The 15754-nt window shown below is 41.2% G+C and overlaps 1 protein-coding gene across 7 annotated transcripts in view; it reads right to left on the reverse strand.

Moving 5' to 3' along the window:
• SOCS5 (suppressor of cytokine signaling 5) overlaps window positions 1-15754 on the reverse strand; it is a 232217-nt gene that overhangs the window by 139062 nt on the left and 77401 nt on the right. For 3 of the 7 annotated variants that reach the window (XM_056568096.1, XM_056568097.1, XM_056568095.1), the window contains one exon: window positions 5463-7113. The exons of the other annotated variants lie outside the window; for them this stretch is intronic. In XM_056568096.1, the coding sequence (XP_056424071.1) occupies window positions 5485-7101 (1617 nt within the window). In that variant the 5' untranslated portion in view covers window positions 7102-7113 and the 3' untranslated portion in view covers window positions 5463-5484. Of the gene's footprint in view, window positions 1-5462; window positions 7114-15754 lie in introns of those variants that run through there. 7 annotated transcript variants of the gene reach the window in all.

A 15754-nucleotide genomic window follows, 5' to 3' on the forward strand; every position in this document is an offset into this window, starting at 1 on the left:
CTTTTGTCCCAAAGCGGAAGATACTGATGTCAAATGCTACATCACAGTCGGAGGATAAAAAGGTGCTCCATACACATTTAAATGCCAGCTGGTCCAACTAATTTTGGCAGGACCAATCCGACCTTCTGACTCTCACTCAACAGTAGTGCAGGAGGAAGCATTGGTCACGTTAACTTCCAAACTTTGTCCTCAAAAGAACCACGCTGATCACCCCATGAGAACACATTGACACACTGCCGAGCATGCATGTGTAGGGAGGAATGTTTACCGAGTATGTGTATGGCTAGCCTAAGCAATTCCCATCAACCCATAGCCACCCAGAAGTTGTTCTCCCCCAGAACCATCTTTGTGTCATAGCCACACACAATGTAGAACTTCATAAGGCTTTGTGGCCATGACGTCAACTATTGTGGTGGAAAAAACCTTAGTCCTATTGGCATAATCTTCTAACAGTTACTGACTTCCCAGACCCGAGGTGAAAAAAAAATTGTACAATGTGTTATATCTAAATTTAATAACCCTCTATGCGCCCAACATGTTTTACTCAAGGTGCATTCACATCACGATTTTTACATCTGTCTAGTTCATGCTATTTTAAACTTACATTGGTATAGAATCTTATATCTAGACATCTCTACTTCAACTGACAAATTGTTTTGGTTCGTTTACAATTATCAGATTTTTTTCCAAATTTAAAAATATATATAAATTGTATTTTTTTTTTACCTTTTACATTACTGTAAATAGCACTGAATTGTATCACTATCGTTTGATCTGTGTAATTGTAAAAACTTTTTCACACGTGTAGTAGCTTTGAAAGTCTAGAAAGACTGAGAAAACCGCAAACGTGTGAACTACCATACATCTGAAAGCTACAACTTTTAGACACCATGAATTTTATTTTTCACAATACGTTTTTGCCCATCAGTTTTAACAAATCGGTTTGTGATTGCAAAAATTGTGATGTGAATGCACCCATAGAATGTAAACCAACAGCGCCACTCCACTGGCTGTCTCTGGTATCGCAGGTCTGTGACACTTAAAGGGGAACTTCGGTGGAAATTTTTTTTTTTTGACAAATCAACTGGTGCCAGAAAGTTAAACAGATTTGTAAATTACTTCTATTTAAAAATATTAACCCTTCTAGTACTTAGCTGCTGTATACTACAGAGAAGTTTGTGAATTTCTTTTCTGCCCGACAACAGTGCTCTCTGCTGACACCTCTGTCTGTGTCAGGAACTGTCAGATTAGAAGCAAATCCCCATAGAAAACTTCCTGTTCTGGACAGTCCTGACATGGACAGAGGTGTCAGTAGAGAGCACTGTTATCAGGCAGAAAAGAAATTCCCAAATTTCTCTGTAGTATACCTGTAGTATACAGCAGCTGATAAGTACTAGAAGGGTTAAGATTTTTAAATAGAAGTAATTTACAAATCTGTTTAACTTTCTGGCACCAGTTGATTTGTCAAAAAAAAAAAAAAAAAATTCCACCGGAGTTCCCCTTTAAGAATGGCACAGACTTCGGAACTAACTAAAATATCTTATGTCATACAACCACTTAAAACGTTTCTAAAGCCGCAATAAATGGTCAACATAGAGGATGAGAGATCTAAAGTCCTCAACCTAGTAAAAAAATGTTAACACCCCTTATTTGTTATACTGTAGTGCGGTCGAGAAGGCAATGCATGTCATAATTAAGATCCAATCTGTGCAATTTACAACTGTATAAAGTGTTAAGATTTACATATGTATGATAAGGGTTAATGTAAATGCTATTCTAAAAAATCTCCTGCACATTGCATCTTAAAGGAGAACTACAGGATTGAAAATGTTATCCCCTAGCTGACACGCGCCCTCCATTTACTGCTACGGGAGAGCCGAAGCGCTGCCTTCGGCAATTTCCGGCTCTCCCATAGCAGTGTATGGAGGGGGCGTGTCGACCGCTGCTTCGTGCGGTTGTCAACACGCCCTCTCTAACCAGAGAGCCGGGGCCCCGTACGGGGGATCGTGGGGGTCCCCAGCGGTCGGACCCCCCGTGATCTGAAACTTATCCCCTCCTTAGTTCTCCTTTAATGTGGAGATCTGGTATTTTCAGTCCATTTTCCAAACTGTTGCCTATCACAGAATGTGTGGTGAAGGGAAAGGATGGGATATGGGTTAAATAGTAAAGTCTTTCATTCACAAGCAAAAAAAATTTCAAGTTTTACCAGTACAAATTAATAATCCTTTAATTACTTTTTTTTTTTTATCTTACTCTTTTAGTGGAAGGTAATAGCATAAAAAAACATTTTGAGGGTTGTATAGAACAGGCTACTAATTCTGCATCTACACAAAAACAAAAAGGAAAATTTAGATAAGATAAAATGATGTCCAGGCCAAGAATCAGGTCTTATCTTAAGTTCTACTCTAGATAACTGACCGATTTAAAGACGTGGGGGGGGATCAGTTACGACGCTTATGACTTAAAAAGCAAAAAGCACCCAAGACAAGACTCGAAAGGAAATAAAAAGGTATAAAAAGGCACAGGAAGCAATAGACACTTCTTGTTTGATTTGCATAGAGATGTACCATCTCCGAACTAAACGTCAAAGAGTGTTACAGTTATGACTAGTGTGTAACGGGTTCTTATAGTGCATCGATCACAATTTTCACCGCGGAGTAGGCCATTTTGCTGGCTGAACCAATAATCAGAAAGCAGCCTACCATTTTACTGAGAGCTAGGATTATCACTAAAGGCAGGAGGTCCAGCTAGCAAAATAAGCAACTTTAACCGTGCTTAAGAGAAGGATACACCTACAAGAATCTGAGCACATGCGCTCGTACTAACACCAACATGTACAAGAGTGAACACAAATTTTTTTTTTTGTTTTAGAATGCTCGGCCAGGGAGCATTTGCAACACTGTCCAAAGCCACCGACGTGCCTGAGACAATGGCAGATTATACTATTAACTACCCCCCTGCTTTAAACAAGGGGGGGTAAAAATTTAAAGTGCCAATGCAGTCTTAAAAAAATATTTACAATTGCAATGAATGCACAGTACCTTAAACACATTATGGAACAGGAGTTGCGAATATTTAATGGCTAGGGAAAAAAAAAAAGTAAAAAAAAAATAATTGTGTGTATATAAATAAATCTGATGCTTTTTCATGGAGGGGGTTGAACAGGTGAGAGAGAATGAAGTAGTGCAAAAAACCCTATCGCTGGGCTTGTATGTACAAAGAGGAATAGGGCTCTGCAGGGGACCGGTCATCATATGCTGCATCGAGGCAAATGGATCAAACCTTGTGAAGGCTCAGTAAACCAGTGCCAATCATCAAGATTACTACTGGTTAGGGGGGAGCCTGTTGTCCAGGTAAAAAAGGGTCTTAAACCAAGAGCCAGCAGGGCATCCAGTGACTTACGCCAGCCCTGCCAAGCCTTTGATAAATCTCTCCCTATACCCAAACAGGAAAAGATCTAATCAAGGCTGATCAGCCAGATCTGTAATGTGTATGACCACCTATATACAAGCATTAAACAGATAACACCTTTAATTTGGGAACTCCCAAGGCAAAGAGCTGTTCGAAAGGGATACAGCTCCTATAACCCTAGGAACACTTCATCTTATAGGGAAGTTTTTTAGTTTTCTTTTCAGTACGGATGTTTATGCTGTGATATTAGGCCTGCATGCCGCATCAATGACACTTTAAAACTTTTCATGTGAACATATTTGTATTGCATTTTGTTGTAAAAAGTATAAAACTTTAAGAACTATATTTGGGGGAGACAAAAGAAAAAACACTTTAGTTTTCAAACTTTAATCTAAACATATAAGCCCTGTGATATAAAGCAGTGGTCCCCGAACCCAATCCTCAAGAACCACCAACATCCCAAGTTTTTTTCAGTTACTCCATTGGAATTGAACAGGAAAATGCAAATTGTGGACTGTTGTTGGGCCTTGAGGACTGGGCTTTGCCCTTTATATCAGAAAACCCCCATCCAGTTTAAGAGAAGACCTGTCACCTATACATGGTGGATGAAGCCATTTGATGGGTTAGGTCATCAGTAAGCCCATCAATACACTAAAGTGACATCACTCAGGCATAACACTTTTTATATACACTGTATTATCTCCACAAAATGGACACCACCACTGTGTTGAGGTGACAAGTCTCTGAAACCCTAACGCCGTTGACCTAATCCTCATGAACACAATCCAAAACCTTAAGATCTATACTAGGCATTATTGTTGGCCTGTACAGATTAATGCATGGCCTTATAACCCAGTAACTAAAAGTTATGTTTTTTTGTTTTTTAATTTATTTTATTTTTCCTCGCTGAATGTTTCTTACACCAATTTAAATTTTATGACACCTCTTTAGTGGGATAAATGTTTCAGAACAAGGACTGGAACCAAGTAAATACCCCACAGATGAAGGCAAAATAAGGACAGTTCTTCCACCCATTTGCAATCTCCGTAACACTTTTATCCAACTAGTTATTGAAAAGTAAACTGCACTGAACTAAATTGCTTTATAAAAGTGCTACCAATAACATTCACAGGTGAATATTATAAAGATTAGAATACCAAGAAGGACCCCGATGTTGGTTACTGGTTTCTCCGACTGATGGCTTATCAGCCCATAAAACAAACCACGTCTGGTACGTTTGATAAAGATATACAGGGTTCATACAAATTTATGATTGATCCCCCTACAGAAATACCAAGGTACATCATATCAGTCGCTAGCTGTAACAGTGTAGAAACCATACTGTAATGTTGAATATCTGTAGAATAAAGTCTTTAATGAATCAAAAACAAACTACGCAACTGCCGAATTTTCATTTTGGACTTGAATTTTCCTTTAATATTAACCAAGTAGCTCCAGGTACATATCTGTGAATGTTATTTGTAGAGAGGTCATATGAGCCCAACTTAACCGACTACGTGAGTATCAGCACCAACTTGGATGAAAACAAAAAGTCAAGCTACCTATTGCTGGCTACATCGAAGTTTACACCCTACTGACTTAGCTTCACAAAAAGGCATCAAATTCTTTTTCGTAACAGGATCGCCACAAACATGATATGTGTCTAGTGTTGTATAGGGAATCTAGGATTTTATTTAGATGGGAACATTTAGTATTCTATTCTGAAAGTCCTTACACTACTGTTAAAGAAAAAAAGCCATGAAGACACATCAGCTCCTGCAAGAGAATTAAATAAAAATGGAGGAGATCCAAGCATTAGTACGATAAGTGCCAGCATTCATAAGAACATGCAGCTTAAAGGTTCTGCTTCATAGTTCCAAAGAATGCACCATGGCCTTCCTTACAGGCAGATTATAGTTTACAGATACACTTAAAGCTTGAAGTGTCATACACTATTATTCCTAAGTACAGGTACATGTGCTTTATTATCTGATACAAACTGAGCATACCCTAAGTCTATGAGGTGACATTTTGGAAGGTAGAGACAGGAGAACAGAAATAGGTTTTCTTTTATTATTTCGACTTAACCGGTTCCCTCTCCAGCCACCGCACTCTGACCTTTTGCTTATAATGATATTCCTTAAGGAAGTCTTGTAACATGGATGGCAGGGGAAGGAAATCAATACCATCATAGGTGGTAGACCTGCAAATGACTGCCCTGCAGATGTACTGCAGGCTGAAAGGGAAAGTCCTATTTAAAGGTACCGTAAGCAAGGGTTCGAAAAACATGCAAGAGCTAGGATCTTTGTAGTGTTCTAAGAGTCCTGTAACAGTGGAGGAGTGAAATACACAGGGATCGTGGGCGTCGAAGCTGAAGTTGTGATTCCATTGCTCAATGCGAGCATGCAGAGATCGGTTGTAGCGTCGGAAGCTCACAGAGAAAAGATAGTCCTCTTGTGCTGAATCCCTGAGCAAAAATGTGCCTTCTGGCCTGCCTTCCAGCAACGCTTCTGCCTCATAGCGATCCATGACTCCCCAGTAACAGGGGTTGCCTGTGATCGCTACTAGATCTGGCACAAGGCAGTGAATATAATCAATTTGTGTGTGGACTTTCCAAGCCCCCTGTCTATTAGTTTGCATATGGCTGTCTCCCGAGAACTGACGCTGCTTCTGTCGACGTGACTGTAGACAGAGAGTTGTGCCATCTTCTTCAGACTCACAACCACCATGGGATGCTGCACCATTGTCCGCCGACACGTCAGCCATACCGGGAGCAAGTTTTGGTCCAAGCTTATAAACTGGGTTAACTTGTGCTGTAGCTTCGAATGTGTGGATCTGGGCATTGGGAGGAGGGTCAACACCTTCTTCAATACTAAGTCTACGTCTCTCACGTAATCGGTCTTCTTCATCTTCGGTGGAAAGCAGAGTCTGCTCAAAAGTATCCAATATGCTTGAATGCGGGCTGACGGGAGCAGTGTGTTGTTTAATGAGGTGCCATTTCTGGGCAAGGTCAGAGCCTGGCGGAAATGGGCACTTTTCAAGCATTAATTCTGAAAGATGGATTTTTCTCTTTGTTGCAAAAAGTGGCTTTGATGGTCTGGTATATGTTCTAATAGGAAAACACAATCCTACAGTCTCGTTGAGTCTTTGTCTCAAACTGCGACTTCCAATAGCTCTATTAGACACAACCTCCATATCGTGAACTGATCCTACTACGACGTGTCTTCGGTCCCTTCTCGGGAGTCCACTTCGTTGCCTGACAATTTTCTTGTCAGGGTCAAGAGAGTTCTGAGTTTTGGTAGAGCAAGAATGTTTCTTTTTACCGCCCCATGGAGCGTGCCGAGTATAGGAGTCCCTTCGCGCCAGTCGGGCACCTGAACTAAAGCCCACATCATTGTCTTTTTCAATACTTATTTCAACTAGCTGTGGCATTTCAGATACACAATTTGCACTTCTCCTACTAGAGCTACTGCAGGGAGTCAGGCTTCGTTCGGACGAGATATTCCTCAGCAAATGACTTTTAGACTGTACGGGTAACTGACTAGAGGAAGGTTCTGCTTTCTCCCCACCACCTAAACACCTGTTTGCATTAACATCCGCCACACTATTTTGAGTTCCGTCCTCTTCATGGCTAAATAGATTCTGGCACCGATATTTGAATGTATTCCACATTTTCCCAACTTTATCCATTGATCAGTAAACCTGAAAAGAAAAAACAAACAAACTGTCACACGTGGAAGTAAAGTCAACACAACATTATAAGAATTCCACAGAATTTACCATCCTTGGATGTCAAGTGAGGACAAGTCAAAAATGCAAAGTTATTCTTCACACAGAATAGGAGGATGGCTAGCTGAATGGTGGGGGTACAATCCTTGGGACCACCACTGATCATCAGACTGAAGGACAATTGATCCCTGAACAAATTGAGTGCGGCCAATGCACCATTTCACAATAGGACTTTCAAACATTGCTGAGAAGTTGAATCCTCACCAATTGGCTAGTTATGGATAACATTGCATATTTGTATACCAGAATAGAAAGATTAAATAAGCTTTTTTTTTGCATGTACATATTCAAGGATGCTATTCACTCATGGCTGATTACTCTTGAAACACTAGCACGATGTTATCTGACCAGTGTGCCCAGTGGGCCTCCAGCTTTTGCAAAACTACAACTCCCAGCATAAGGCTGTCTTTGGCATGCTGGGAATTGTAGTTTTGCAACAGCTGGAGGCCCACTAGTTTGGAAACACTGGGCTAGCCTTAGCCAAAAACTGATTGTTGTACCTTACAGTGTTCGTCTGGACCTACAAAACATTAAGAGCTCTGACTGTGTACCTGGATTTGGCATCAGGTGATGGGCCACCCCCCATTAGGTCAATGTTTTGATTTGCAATTTTAGCAATTAATATTTTGAGACATGACAAACACAATTATATAGCATACATGTGGCCATGGTGGAGAATGTGACCCTCATGGTCACATTCTCGACCCCCCCCCCCCCACCCCATGGTTACAGCTAGGTAGGTAGCTTTTTGTACTGCAAATACACTGGGTTTTTCCAGACAGTTTTCAAATCTCCCGCTGGATCCTGGATACCTAGTTTGTTTGCAGCCAAAAAAGACCTTTACCCATCAGCTAATCACTGGCTTGACACGTGACACCACTGAGGCCAGTGATTGGCTGAAAAGGGAAAGGTCCTTCGGCTTGTATGTATAAGAGAGGCATCTGCAGGGACCGGGAGTAGGTGAGCATAAGGTTTTTTTTTCTTTTTTTTTTTTTTTATGTTTCTCCCTGCACCTCTTACTTAGCACAGTGTTTCTCTATCAGGGTGCCTCCAGCTGTTATAAAACTACAACCCCCAGCATGCCTGGACAGTGAAAGAAAAAAAGAAAATAGAGTTTTCTGAAAACAGAGCGTAAAAGCAACACACATACAAACAAGAGTGAGAAAGAAAAAAAAATAAAAAAAATAAAAAAAATAAAAAAAATAAAAAAAATAAAAATACTCCCGAGTTGTAATGTGTGCGGTGAAAACTGAGAAATCCAACAACAAGCGCCCCTCCACCCCTCTCCACGTGCATTTTATCAAAGAACAATAATAACATTGGCTGCGATGTGGAGGAAACGGCGCTGCCATGTGAGCGCCCTGCAGACACGAGGACAATTACATAACTCAAACACATGAACTTTGCTATGTGCACTGGTAAAAGGAACAACACATAACTGAGGCCGCATCACTGGGAATATCTACATCCCTGCAGTACGACCTCCTGGGCATCCTGCACACACCGACCAAGTGATCCTTCACTACATTCCATTGTTCTAAAGGTTTATCCGCTTCTATAATAGATCATCTATATTAGATGGAGGGTGTCAGACTCTCCCACCGATCACCTGATTGAGCCACCATGGCACCATTCTGGGGAGCGCCATCATCTCTACCATTTGCCAGTTACACTTTTGCTGGGCTCTACTAAAGGGAAACACTGGACACACAACAAATGCCATTCCAGTCAATCGGATCCTTCAGGAGCCAACACTGCCCGTTCAGCTTCCTTGTTTGGCTCCAAAAGGACTCTGGACCGGACAAAGCCCACTGGTGGTGGTGTAAATGAGCCCTCAGTAGCAACTAACCCTTTAAGGATCCCCATCACTTAACCCCTTAAGGACCGAGGGTTTTTCCGTTTTTGCATTTTCATTCTTGCCTTTAAAAAATCATAACTCTTTCAATTTTGCACCTAAAAATCCATATGATGGCTTATTTTTTGCGCCACCAATTCTACTTTGTAATGATGTCAGTCGTTTTTCCCAAAAATCTATGGCGAAACGGAAAAAAAAAATCATTGCGAGACAAAACTGAAAAGAAAAATGCTGTTTTGTAACTTTTAGGGGCTTCCGTTTCTACGTAGTAAATTTTTTTGGTAAAAATGACACCTTATCTTTACTCTGTAGGTCCATACGATTAAAATGATACCCTACTTATATAGGTTTGATTTTGTCGGACTTGTGGAAAAAATCATAAATACATGCAGGAAAATTAATACGTTTAAAATGGTCATCTTCTGACCCCTATAACGTTTTTATTTTTTCGCATATGGGGTGGTATGAGGGCTCATTTTTTGCACTGTGATCTGAAGTTTTTAGCGGTACCATGTTTGCATTGATAGGACTTATTGATCGATTGATGAATTTTTTTGCGCGTATGCCATTGACCGTGCGGTTTAATGAATATATTTTTTATAATTCGGACATTTCCGCACGCGGCGATACCACGTGTTTATTTTTATTTACACTTTTTATTATGGGAAAAGGGGGGTGATTCAAACTTTTAATAGGGGAGGTGTTAAATGATCTTTATTCACTTTTTTTTTTGCAGTGTTATAGCTCCCATAGGGACCTATAACACTGCACACACTGATCTACTACATTGATCACTGGTTTCTCATAGGAAACCAGTGATCGATGATTCTGCCGCTGACTGCTCCTGCCTGGATCTCAGGCACTGAGCAGTCATTCGGCAATCGGACAGTGAGGAGGCAGGTAGGGGCCCTCCAGCTGTCATGTAAGCTGTTCGGCATGCCACGATTTCGCCACGACTATCCCGAACACCCCACTGAGCTAACCGGCATACTTTCACTTTAGACGCGGCATTCAACTTTGAACGCCGCGTCTAAAGGGTTAATAGCGTGCGGCACCACGACCAATGCCGCGCGCTATTAGCCACGGGTCCCAGCCGCTGTTAGAGGCCGGGCCCGACCCGCTATGACGCAGTGGCCCCGCGTTATAGATCGGGAGCGGACACATGACGTTCCAGTACATCATGTGTCCTTAAGGAGTTAAAGGGGAACTCTGGTGGAAAACTTTTTTTTTTTTTTTTTTTTTAAATCAACTGGTGCCAGAAAGTTATACAGATTTGTAAATTACTTTTATTTAAGTACTGGAAGGATTATGATTCTTATCAGCTGCTCTATGCTCCACAGGAAGTTTCAGTCTGATCACAGTGCTCTCTGCTGACACCTTTGTCAGTATCAGGAACTGTCCAGAGTACAAGCAAATCCCCATAGCAAACCTCCCCTGTTCTGGACAGTTCCTGATACAGACAGAGATGTCAGCAGAGAGCACTGTGGTTAGATTAAAAAGAACTCCAGAAAGAAATACAACTTCCTCTGTAGTATACAGCAGCTGATAAGTACTGAAGAATTTTTTAAATAGAAGTCATTTACAAATCTGTTTAACTTTCGGAGTACCCGTCTAATGGGAATATGCAGGAATAAAAGTGTAAAGCCAAGCAGCTACTAGAAGTACAAAGCACAGGCATACAGTGTGCAGAGTAAGGGGAATTTATCAAATCTGGTGTGAGCTTTTGTGGTTATTAGTCCGTAAATGTTGCGGAAAAACATGTTTCTCAAATGGTGCACAGACTTTGATGATGAACCACCATAGGGCTCTACACTTAAAAGGGGTACTCTACTGGAAAACATTTTCTTTTAAGTCAACTTGTGTCAGAAAAAAGTTAAACCGAATTGTAAATTACTTCTTTTAAAAAATCTTAACCCTTCCAGTACTTATCAGCTGTTGTATACTACAGAGGAAGTTCTTTTCTTTTTGAATTTCCTTTCTGTCTGACCACAGTGCTCTCTGCTGACACCTCTGTATTTTAGGAACTGTTGAAAATAGGGGAAAAACCTCGTAGCAAACCTCTCCTGCTCTGGACAGTTCCTGAAATGGACAGAGTTGCCAGCAGAGAGCACTGTGGTCAGACAGAAAGGAAATTCAAAAAGAACTGAACTTCCTCTGGAGCATTCAGCAGCTGATAAGTACTGGAAAAATTAAAGCGTACCCGTCAGATCCAACAAAAAAATATTTTTCTTTTAATATATCACTCAGTACCTAATCCTGACCAATTTTTATGTGTAGCACCTTTTTTTTTTTTTATTACACTTTTAATATAGCTCACTAGTCTGAATTTCTCTTAAAAGGAGGGGGTGGGGGGGGGGGGGGGGGGGTCTCACTGTGCAGGTCTCCGCCCCCTCCCTCAGTAGGCTGTCTGCTCACATCTCCCCTAGCATTAGCAAAACTACAACTCCCAGGATGTCCTCACTGACAGTAGCCGGACACAAGATGACAGTGGGAGGATTTTTCCTCCAGCTCTGAGCCCTGCGCTCACAGCTGTCAATCAAGGAAGTGTGTCCATGACATAGGTGATGATACATGGACACAGCAGAACAGGGGGGAGGGGGGGAGGGAAGTAGTGGTTTGACTGGCTTTTTCAGTATGAAATACAGAAAATTTTCTATTGAAAGCAACTGCAAAATCCATTGGGTTTTTCATGCTTTACAACATATCAAAAGTTTTTGCATCTGACAGTGCCCATTTAAGATTTTTTTTAATAGAATTAATTTGCAAATCTGTTTAACTTGATTTAAAAGAAAGTGTTTATCAGTGGAGTACCCCTTTAGGTCTGGTTAAATGTCGCAGAGAAGTGGCGGCCGTGCCACAATTCTATAAAATGTCGCGCAGACCTTAATACAATTGTCGCATAGAGCCATTTCGATTGTTCTATAGGGCCGGTTGAGCTGCTCAGTGATAACTTCTAAATCTAGCCCGTGCAACATTTTATACAACATTTTTGCAACATTACACAAAAAGTCACACATGATAAATCAGTAACCACTGCAAAGTGCTCTCAAAAAGATCACATCATGGTAATGAAATTTAAAGGGGTTATCAAGGGAAAAAACTTTTTATATATACATATATATACACACATATATATACACATATATACACACATATATACACACATATATACACACATATATATACACATATATATACACACATACACATATATATACACACATACACACATACACACATACACACATACACACATACACACATATATACACACATATATACACACATATATACACATATATACATACACATATATACATACACATATATACATACACATATATACATACACATATATACATACATATATATACATACATATATACACATACATACATATATACACATACATACATATATACACATACATACATATACACATACATACATATATATACATACATATATACACATACATACATATATATACATACATATATACACATACATACATACATACATATATATATACATATATACATATATACATACATACATATATACATACATATATACACATATACATATATATATATATATATATATATATATATATATATATATATATATATATATATATATATATATATATATCTCAACTGGCTCCAGAAAGTTAAACAGATTTGTAAATGACTTCTATTAAAAAAAATCTTCATCCTTTCAGTACTTATGAGCTTCTGAAGTTGAGTTGTTCTTTTCTGTCTAAAGTGCTCTCTGACGACACGTGTCTCGGGAACTGCCCAGTTTAGAAGCGAATCCCCATAGCAAAACCTCTTCTAAACTGGGCGGTTACCGAGACAAGTAGAGTTGTCAGCAGAGAGCACTGTTGCCAGACAGAAAACAAACAACTCAACTTCAGAAGCTGATAATTATTGAAAGGATTAAGATTTTTTAATAGAAGTAATTTACAAATCACTTACTTTCTGGAGCCAGTTGAGAGATATATAGATAGAGATATAGAAATTATATATATATATATATATATATATATATATATATATATATATATATATATATATATATATATATATATATATATATATATATATATATATATATATATATAAATTTTCCTGGAATACCCCTTTAAACGTTCTAAATGAAATGTCACAGAAAATGTCGCACAGGGCCAATGTGCAGCTTTTCATGCATCAAATTTAGATGAAAAAAAAAAAAAGCGCAGTCTAAATGGTTTGATGAACTCCCCTCACTATCTGTACCTATACATTCCCTGAATGCACAAGCAGACCATTGCAGCTGCCATGATGGGTCATTGACAGCCATGATCAACGTCATGTAAAAGGTGTCAAACAGGATTTTCATTTGTATTTTTTTTGTGTGCTTAAAGCCAATACTAAAGCAGAGGTTTACGCACAACGTAAACAATAGATCAAGGTGAACAATGTTTATATATAATCACATGTATCTACATCAACGCAAGTTTCTGCTCTCAAAATGTGGAAAGAAAAAAAGTCAAGCTATATCCTCTATCCACCCTAGATCAGTGTTTCCCAACCAGGATGCCTCCAGGCGTTGCAAAACTACAACTCCCAGCATGCCTGGACAGCCGAAGGCTGTCCAGGCATGCTGGGAGTTGTAGTTTTGCAACATCTGGAGGCAACCTGGTTGGAAAACACTGCCCTAGATGCACAAAAAAAAAAAAAAAAAAAAGTGTTACACAAAAAAAATGCAAGTCATGAGTAGTTTATACACAAACAAGTCCCTATTGTTGTGTACCTGTCATTTCAAAGGATTTTTGAATTCCTGCATGGTTTTGTAACAGTAACCATTCAAAGTGGTAACAAGGCAATTCTAGTGCTCTCCCTGTAGTTATCGGCCCCCAAATGTCTTTACTTTAGAGGGCGGGACCAGAGCTTGGCTTGTTTTCCAGTAGTACACACACAGGTTCTTCCTCCCTTACTTCTCTGGCCACAGTACACACTCCTCGCTGCCATGCCATGAGAATGCTGGTGAAGTGCACAGTGAACAGTCTTGCACTGCGCTAGAATGATTTACACAGTACTGTATTCAACATGGAAGGAGAAGGGGTTACTGATTACAGTAGCAGCACAGCTATGAAAGGGTCTTAAGCACTGAGGTGCTGCTGAGAGGAGAAGAAAGCCGTGTTCTACCTTTCATGGACAGTGCACGTGTTCTGGAGGATTGAGAAAGTCTCAGCTTGCATGCACATAGCTTAGGGTCACTTATTTCTCCCCTTCTGCTGCACATGTTAAATCCCGCCTTCACTTTGTGTTCTCTGTCAGGACAAGGGATCGACCGATTATAGGTTTGGCCAATATTATCGGCCGATATTCACGATTTTCTAAGTTATCGGTATCGGCAATTATTTGCCGATAATGCGGGTGCTTTAAATCAATGAACTGCTGCGCCTTTTGCGGTGCCAGAGAATGCCGCCGCCACCCGCTTTTCTCCCCCTGCCTGTCCTGGAGTCCCGAGTCCAACCACCGCTGCTGCCAGATTGCTGTCCCCTGCCCATCCTCTGGCCAGAGACCGCCGTTGCCCCATTGCCTCCCCCATCCCCGGTTTTATAATTACCTGTTCCCAGGGTCCACGCTACTTCAGGCTCTGTCGGCATCCTGGGCTGTTGCTGTGCGCAATGGCGAGTGATGTCCTCAACGCGACGTCACCGTCAGTGGCCCGGCGCACAGTGACAGCTCAGGACTCCACCGGAGCCAGAAGTAGCCACCACGCCCCCTCCCATAGACTTGCATTGAGGAGGCGTGACGTCACAATACTCCATCCCCTGCATCGCCCGTCATCACATCCTCGCTCTGTGCAGCTGAGAAAAGGGGGTGCTGCAGTAGAGATTGCTGGGGTCCCCAGCGGCGGGACCCTCGCGTTCAGACATCTTATCCCCCATCCATTGGATAGGGGATAAGATGTCTAGGGGCAGAGTACCCCTTTATATCATAGGTTCACTTTTAGGCACATTGAAGTACTCTGCCCCTAGACATCTTATCCCCTATCCAAAGGAGAGGGGATAAGATGTCTAATTGCGGGGGTCCCGCCGCTGGGGACCCCAGCGATCTCTACTGCTGCACCCCCTTTTTGCAGCTGCACAGAGCGAGGATCTGATGATGGGCGATTCAGGGGATGGAGTATTGTGACGTCACGCCTCCTCAATGCAAGTCTATGGGAGGAGGCGTGGCGGCTGCCACGCCCCCTCCCACAGACTTGCTTTGAGGGGGAGGAGCGTGACGGCACAAGGGGGAGGAAGGCATGAGGGGTAGGAGCAGTGATGTCGCGATGCTCCGTCCCCTGCATCGCCCATCATCAGCCACAGAGCGATCCTGCAGCTGATAAACGGGGGTACTGCAGGAGAGATCGCAGGGGCCCCCAACGGCGGGACCCCCGCGATCAGACATCTTATCCCCTATCCTTTGTATAGGGGATAAGTTACAGTCGCATTGGTTTCTCTGCAATGTTCAGGGGCCCCACACAGAATGAACAGAGTGGCAGGAGAGAAAACACACTACTACTGCATTCACACTGGGGACAAGGATGACTTTTTGCGATTGTTGGGTCATAGCGTTTGGACCCCCACTTATTAGCTAGTTATCCCCTATCCTGTGGATGTGATAAATTAATCTTGGATTTAGCCCCTTTAAATCTAGGTTG

Source organism: Hyla sarda, chromosome 3 (assembly GCF_029499605.1).
Source record: "Hyla sarda isolate aHylSar1 chromosome 3, aHylSar1.hap1, whole genome shotgun sequence".
NCBI classification, from domain to species: Eukaryota; Metazoa; Chordata; class Amphibia; order Anura; family Hylidae; genus Hyla; species Hyla sarda.